Here is an 8,896-nt window from a genome sequence, read left to right on the forward strand (position 1 = left end):
ATTCTTTATAAAAGAAATTATATAATATATAGTTAAATTATATTTTATTGTTAAAGTTAATAAAAAACAATAGAAAAACTATTAAGAACCAATTCGCAGATAATTTCTAAGCTTGAAGTTCTTATCACCGGACAAAAAAATCTCAAAACCCGTCTCTCGAGCATAGAAAAAAAACTCAACGATAATAACAAAAATAATAATAATACAATAGATCTGGAGTATGTAAAGGTAATAAAGATGAATATTATTTAATGTAAACCTGAAATGCTAACCTCGTTTGATTAGGAGCTCGTTAAGAAGGTGTCGAAAATTTTATTTGAAAATTTTGTTTATCCTTCGCAAGATGAGTACAAACTCGCTACCGAAAAATATTTAAAAGACGAAAATCCAGAATTTATGCGCCAGTTCAAAAAAAATCAATGGATTATTTTTTTCAAAAAAAAATTGCCCCGACTGTAAGTTAAAGCAATTATGAATTTTATTAAATTTCATACTAACATTTTTTTTTAATAGTTAGTACAACAACATAGAAGCATACGAGGGACGTTTACGTCTAAAGTTAAAGATGTTATGTATTCTGTTTTCGAAGCGACTGGGCATAAATTACCGTCTATTAACACTCAGGCTAGTCCGTCAAAGATTCAGGAATGGAAGAGTAAGGCGGAGGTGAAAAGATGTTACAACAACCTATTTAAAAAGATTAAAGATGGGCAACCTACGACATATATGTCGCTGATAATTGATAAGTTGCGAAAAGAAAATAAAAATCCCTCAAAAACACAAATAGCGTATGCGATTAGCATATGTGAAACGTACTTAAATCCTAATAATCAAAACATTCAAATGAGCGAAAGTATAATAAAGTCGAAGATAATCAACAACTTAGTAAGTTTTTAATTTACAATTTGCAAAATGTGAATTATTTGAATTACAGTTTATTTATTTATTTATTGATTTTTAGCAAAAGTTGGAAAATAGGGATAAATTTACACATTCAGATGATGATTCTCATGATGGTAATGATGTAGATGATGGTGGTGATAGAGCAGCTGACGATAGAGCAGATGCGGCTGATGATGGTGTGACTAACGATGGTAAGCCTAATGATGGTGTGGCTAACGATGATGCGGCCAACGATGGTGTGGCCAACGATGGTGCGGCCAATAATGGCATAGCTGACGATGATATACTTTCTATTGACTCTTATAACACGGAGAAGGAAGGTCGGTATGTAAATAGTTTATTAGAGAATTATGGGTTGCATAGGAAATAAATATTATTTTTTATATATATCACACGTAATAGCATTTTTTTTTACCATAATTAATATAGTTTTAATAAATAAGATGGTTATTAATTCTTAACAACACGGGTGTGACATAAATAAATCGTGGCTGAAATTTGTGTTCAATTTGTGTTCAATTTGTGTTGATAATTCTGGTAAAAATTTGTTAATTTTGGCCAAATTTTGTTAAATTTGTTAAATTTGTGTTGAATTTGTGTTGATAATTTTTAATTTAACACGAGAGAATAATATTTAGTAATTGTGCATATACAATTTCTGTGATTTTTTAAAATGCGGATTTCCGTAATTTTACGATATTGTATTTTCTGGCCAATCAAAATTAGGCTGATCCTTGCATGTGATTTAATCATTTAATCATTTAATCATGCACGCGTTTTTGTCTTATTTATTTTTGTTTCTTATTTCTTTATTCTTTTGTTCAATATTTTTAATTTTTTTGTCTCTTCTTTCTATTATTTCTTTAATTATATACAATATATTTACATATATTTCATAATTTATTGCTTTGCAGGTATAGAAATATTTGTTTATTAATACTAATTATTTTCATTTTTTTTACCTCTTTGTTATTTTGTATCATAATACTAACAATAATATCCATGTTTTCTTTATTCCTTTTTACTTGTACTTTAATACTAACGATACTAACAATACTAACAACATGTTTATTTTTTCCTTTCTCTTTATTTCTTTATTCTTTTGTTCAATTACTTTGCAAGTATAGAAATATTTATTTATTAATACTAATTATTTTAATATTAATGCATTTTTTTTTACCTCTTTGTTACTTTATGTCGTAATACTAACAATACTATCTACGTTTCCTTTATTTCTTTTTACTTGTACTTTAATACTAACGATAATATCCATGTTTCTTTTACTCCTTTTACTGTTTCTTTAACTCTTTTTACCTTAATACTAACAATAATAACAATATTTCTTTTATCTTTATATCTAATACTAACGTTAATATAGCTGTTTCTCTTCTTTTTACATCTAATAATATTGTTACTCTACTCTTTCTTTTTTTTACTTTTATGTATTCTGTATATATTAATAAATACTTGTAATTTTTTATGATTATATCTAATAAAACATACATTATATAAACTTATAGTACAGAAAATGAAGTATTATTTATTGAAATATTTTGAAATATTACGAAATATTAAGTTGTGTAAAATCACAGAATATTACGAATCGTCAAATTATAGAACATTACGCATCATAGAATTTCGAAATATTTTAAAAAGTTGCGAAGTATTACGCAGTAAAATTACGGAATATTACGAATCGTAAAATTACAAAGCCTTGCATACAGTAATATTTCGAAATATTTTAAAAAGTTACAAAATATTACGCTTACGCAAACTTGCGGCAGGTCTGAAAACTTACGAAATATTATGTAAAATTACGAAATATTGCGAACCGCAAAATTATGGAATATTACAAATCGTAAAATTACGAAGCTTTGCATATCGTAATATTTCGAAATATTTTAAAAAGTTACAAAATATTACGCTTACGCAAACTTGCGGCGGGTCTGGAAGCTTACAAAATATTATGATGTGTAAACTTGCACAACTTTTCGCACTATATAATTTCCTGATGTATGTGTATAATATGTGTATTATTTGTGTATGATTTTCTACATTTTGAGTACCCGATATATGTAAGATATGTGTAGGATATGTGTAGGATAGACCATTTTTTTACCAGTGATGTTTATTATCACATGCTGATCATTTGCCGATCATAATATATATGATATCACATTAACTTTGAAGCATTATTTCAAACCATAAATGTGTAAAAAAATCACATTAAATTATTTTATTTAATAGTTTAAAGTATTAACAGTTTAATATAAAAATTTTGTGCTAAAATAAAATGTAATGCTAAAGTTAGCTTTAGGCCAAATTTTTCAATTAATTAATAAATGCCGATCATCTTCTAATTAGATATTGAAGCTTCAGGCGAAGTCACAGAAGTTTGGGCGAAACTTGAAACTTTTATAAGTTATAGATTAATGTCTTAAATTAATGGCTGAAGTAACACAACATAATTTTAGGTAATACAAAAGTTATGGCCAAATTAATATTTGTAATTATTAATACTAATAATATTATTACTATTTAATTTAGTACAAAATTTTAAAATGCAATGACTTCCCCAATATGGATCTGATGGCAATGATTTCACTACCATTTGAATCCTCTCACTGAGACCAATCTAATAGTATATAATTCATTAGAATATGTTCACTGGATCTCAAGATTATAAAATTTGAATTTTCATTTTATTTGTTAATTATAAAAATTTACATGTATTAATATAATTTCTGTTAATATTGATCAATTTTACCCTCAAAATTGTCAAATCAAACATCATTTCAGCTTTATGTATTAACCAGATAGTATTTTTTTTATGTGAAAGATGATTAATAAATGATCGGCAAATGATCGGCAATAATGTGACAATATGAGGGATGCTAAGTAGCATATATTTAGTGAGTAAATAATACATTGGTTAAAAATTGCTAGCCCGATATGGGCAAATCTTATATAAAATGCTTTATTAAACAACTGCAAGGAAACACTATTTTTTTAGTTGCCGAGGTGGGACACCGTGTTACCAAGGTGCAGTAAAATATGGCGCAGTATTACGCGCTTCCTGATCCTTTTAAAACTTCAGCAATTACATAATCAGTATCATCTACCAGGATGAAACTCAGAGAGATAGTTTTTACCCGTGCTATTTTTTTTTGCCTATAGTATCAAAAATTCTAAACATTTTTCGGGCTCTTTCCATTCTTTTTTTATGTTTTTTGTATAGACTAATAGTGGAGTGAAAGTAATGTTGCACAGACCCTTACAAATTGTAATATCATGTAATTTACTGATACAGCAAAGATTCTTCACGTGAGATATTACAATACAAGCAAAAAATTAATGACAGACTGAATCACATTTCAAATATATCAATACTTTATTTAACGAACAAAAGTTATATCTAATTATTCTTGTGAAACATTCCGCAGTCATAAATCGTAACTATTCTTTCTTGGTAATCATGAGTTTGTGATTGAATTACAAACCTAGTACATTCATCATTATGCTCAACACTAATTAAAACGATGTCATGAGTATCATAAGGAATATTCAGATCGTCGTGACTATTTGGAAGAAAATTAACAATACATATCTCCATATGGAAATAATCAGAATATACCCAAGCATGCTCAAACGCTTCTTTGAACTTCTTCTCCGATGTTACACCACATTTGAGTGAGTAGGCAGTTAAATTTTGATCACCATCAGTTATCATTAGGTAACTACCACCAGATTTTAACTCCATCAAGCACATCATTTCCGGTTTCGGTAATAAACCATTAAAGATACTAAAAAGTGATGCTTGCATAGCCCTTTCTCTTGGACCATGTTTATTTTTAGCCCTTTTATCAGTAATTGTGCGAGGATCAATTAACTTTAGTCCAAGTTCTAATAAATCAACGGGATCACTTGGTACTTCGTCTCTGGATAGTCTTTTTGATGATGTAGGAAAAGTGGCATTAATACAAACACGTAATATAATACAGCTTGTAAACCCAACTTTATTTATGTCCATAATGTAAAGAATTCCGATGTCCAATAACTTATTATCTATATCATCGAGTTTCGTTAAATCACCTAATTCCATGCTCCAATGATCTTTCTGATAATCTGTGAGTTCGCGAAGATATTCCTTTTCATTGTCATCCATTTCTTCTATTTCATCTTTCAACTTAGTATGAGTCACATTCATGTACCTTTCAAGGTTTCCTTGCAAAACTCTTGTCCACTTATCAAGGGTTGGCCGAAAATCATAAAAAAGCTTCAATAAAATCATGAAAGATGCCGGGTGTCCACAAGATTCTTCTATAATCTTGGTTCTCAAATCAAGTAAAACACCATTTTTATCTAAGTTTGATTGATATAGATTGAAGAGCTCGCCCATCTCTTGAATGCTGAACATTGGCATTTGTTTGAATAAGGCCTTGTTGAAAGGCGAAATAAGTTTGTCACTGTCACTTTTCTTCAAATCCACAAGCTTAAAGGTGCCCACAGCAACATAATGTATATTCATCGCATTTGAAATTTCTCGGAAGAAATCTTTAGCCACCTCACAAAGCTCTGGGTTTGTGAAGATATATTGGAATTCGTCGATAAGGATGTATAAAGGATCCTTTAGATTGTAGATATGTGCAAAAGTTTTTGTTTCATCAAGCGTTTCCTTAAAGAGCATAAATGACATGTAATCGTAAAACCCTGTTCGCACGTTGGTTAATATGGATCCTTTTACACCTGCCATCGTGAGATGCGCAAAATCTAGGCTTTTACCAATAAATGACGTCCTGAGATGGAACAGAAAAGTTGACTTTCCGCTTTGATAAGGACCATGAATAACAAACGATTGTCCATTCAATAAAATAGATTCCACTTCTTGAAAGAAATTTCTAGAAATCATCAATGAACCCGAAAGTGGTTGTAATGGCCCATCTGTCGTTATGATATTATTCTCTCGTGGTTTTTTCCTAGCTAATAAAAACGGAAATGATAAAGTTAAGAAATAAATAAGACAATCAGTATAGGTTTAAAGTATTAACAATTGTATAGCAAAGCAAAAATGAAACACGGTTATAAAAATCAAGCCAGATTACGCGTTCGCTCGCGTTGACTAATTTATTACGGCTCACTTACCACTGGGTTGCTCTACGATAACGCGAATGTGTTTTTTGGGCGGTTCGACGATAAGAAGCAGGAAAGAAAAGCACAAGAATAAGTACGTATTCGGTATTATTGGCGAATATGACGCGCAAAAAAAGAAGGAAAAAAAAATGGTATGACTCACCAGTAACGGGAACGTCAACAATAACTCGAATATTATTTCCTACAACGTTTTGAAATGTATTTCTAACCGTATCGGCTGGATCTTCTAATTTTTCGTTTAAGTAGGATTCAATAGCAGTTTCTTTGTTCCTAAGTATATTCGAAGCAACATTGGTTCTCCATAGAATTAGTTCGTCGGCATCAGCATTAACAAAATAATTTGGCTTCCCCTCCTTGATAACTTTTTTAAGGTCGTCAAGATCGTTACCCAATCCTATAGTAATTTTGAAAATAGAACGATTTTCACGAACGATACACCAAAGATTAATAAGCGTTCCAGTTGGTACAATATTAGACATATTGTATCACGAAGAATGGATAAATGGGGAAGAAATTTCTTTTTCGTAAATCTGGGAGAGTTTGATATAAATAAGGGGTAAGGTCGCACAGATTAATTATTTCAAAGTCACATGATTCCGATTGTTACGTTTTTTTTTTACAAAGAAACCTGAAACTTTATTGATTATTTTATAGAAAAATGCTAGAGAAGCAAATGAAATGTATGATGCTATCAAAGAGAGGGAGTACGCGGATCCTAGGCCATTTAATGCGAGTCCCAGCATCAAGTTATTTCTTTGCTCTCTCACGTTTACGAAAAATATCTATAGCTAATTTGTTTCTATTGCTAATATTTCTAATTACAAGATTCTCATCCCTATACTCTTTTTCTACACTAGATTTTCGAAATAAATTATTCCACCCATGTCTACAGGATTTTTGTCTATCTTTATCTCTCCCAAACACGCAGATTATGTAAAATAATATTCCCCGTAATGAAACTTCTCAGAGATTAAGTAATTCGGGAGATTAACAACTAAAAAAAATATTTCCAATTCATACTTATCAGTTATTATTATTATTAATTTTGCGCAACATTACATTTCGCCTTGAAATTTATTACTTAATGCATTACAAAGGTAATTCGATTTTTTTATTGCCAGTACGATACTGCGCCAAATTTTGTTGAAGCGTGATGTTAAGGCATGTGATGAGATTCATGTGAGTAATTTCACTGTGCCTATTGTACGCGTGATGATTTTCAAAGATTTTCTTGGCAAAGATCAAAACGCCGATATATAACAAGAAGAGTAATACGTCCGTTTTATTTTGGAACATCTATAGAGGCGGGAAAATTGATTAACATTGTGATGACATGTTTCAAGAAGCTAGCTGAGCAATAAACTAACTTACTTTATTATGACTTCAGTTTGTGGAAAATGCAAGTTTGTTTAATTGTTAATATCAATGATTTTAATAATGGTAAGCTTGATTGATTTGAATTTTTTTTTTTTGCTTGATTTTTATTTTACTTGCATGAGGCAGATAAAAGGATTCACTAGCCAAGACATCAACTTTTTATACAATTTGATCAATCTTGGAATATGCTTTTGGGGAAAATTATGTTAATATGAATACATCATGAAATCTGATCAACAGCTTCTCCTTAATTTAACAATAAAGAATTTAACATTATCCATAATCCGTATGTAAAGATCATTAAGGGGCTATACATAATTTTGAGAATGTGTGAGAAAGTTTGAGAACAAATAATTATTTTGCACAATTACTTGTTCCTGTGATACATGTAATGATTATTATAATATTACTGCATATTTATTATTAAGCTACAATAAATTTGATCAAAAAAATAATAGTAAACATTTTGCTGCACACAATCTCATTGCTCATTCTATGTGAAAAAATTATAAAATGTCTGGTAAATTTGCACTATCTTTACAGAAACCTTCAATTTTCCTAAATATGTTTGATATATCACCGATAGATAGCATTTATGAATATAGCATATTACCATGTATGCAATATTGCTAAGATATAGTCTATATACAAGCAAAATATATTGATAATATGTTCTTTATATGCCAAAATTCATATTAAAAACAAAATATAACCAATACATATCTAAGATACATTCAAAATATGTTTGTCATATGCCAAAATTCATATTAAAAGCAAAATATAAGTAATGTATAACCAACATATAATTGTAATATGTTGGATATATTCCAAAAATGCATATTAAAATAAATAAGGTTAACATATTATTAAGATATATTGATAATATGTTCTTTATATGCCAAAATTCATATTAAAAACAAAATATGACCAACGTATATCTAAAATACATTTGAGATATGTTCTTTATATACTGAAATTCATATTGTAAATAATGTATGAGTAACATACAATTGTAATGTGTTTGATATATTCCAAAAATACATATTAAATTTACTCTTAAATTTATATGCTTTAAATTTATATGTTAAAATCTATTCTAGCATCCTTCCAGCTTCAGTAACAATACAAATGATTACAACTTTTTTTCGCTTTGACTTTTAATTAATAGAAAATTTTGATTAACAAAGAAAAAAATTTTTTTTTTGTTTTAAAAGTAATAAAAAGAATTAAGCAAAAATCAATAACCCAAGTGAAAAACTAAAAGGAAAATTGTTTTATAAAGGATAAATAAATTTACATTTTTGGAATGAAAGAAAATGAGGACAATGTTAATCACAATTCTCGGATTGGTAATGATTCAACTAAATAGAACTCATAATAAATTAGCTGAAAATCAACTACTGATTTTGGAGAGCGTCTAAAGCTATATTTGATCACATGATATTGCTATATTCATCACGCCCTC

General features: G+C 29.0%; 2 protein-coding genes across 2 annotated transcripts; one reads left to right on the top strand and one right to left on the bottom strand.

Annotated features, from left to right (window-relative positions):
• Positions 1 to 419: 419 nt before the first annotated feature.
• Positions 420 to 1,273, top strand: OCT59_008721 (uncharacterized protein; the record flags this gene model as incomplete). Its single annotated transcript, XM_066142709.1, has 3 exons — positions 420 to 455; positions 514 to 885; positions 962 to 1,273. The coding sequence occupies 3 exons, from the start codon at positions 420 to 422 to the stop codon at positions 1,271 to 1,273; spliced, it is 720 nt and encodes a 239-aa protein (XP_065999565.1).
• A 3,024-nt stretch (positions 1,274 to 4,297) lies between these two features.
• OCT59_008722 (uncharacterized protein) lies at positions 4,298 to 6,533 on the bottom strand (the record flags this gene model as incomplete). The annotated part of the gene is made up of 3 exons (XM_066142710.1): positions 4,298 to 5,883; positions 6,046 to 6,057; positions 6,197 to 6,533. The coding sequence occupies 3 exons, from the start codon at positions 6,531 to 6,533 to the stop codon at positions 4,319 to 4,321; spliced, it is 1,914 nt and encodes a 637-aa protein (XP_065999566.1). The 3' UTR covers positions 4,298 to 4,318.
• Positions 6,534 to 8,896: the final 2,363 nt, after the last annotated feature.

This window comes from Rhizophagus irregularis, chromosome 16 (assembly GCF_026210795.1).
Source record: "Rhizophagus irregularis chromosome 16, complete sequence".
NCBI lineage: Eukaryota > Fungi > Glomeromycota > Glomeromycetes > Glomerales > Glomeraceae > Rhizophagus > Rhizophagus irregularis.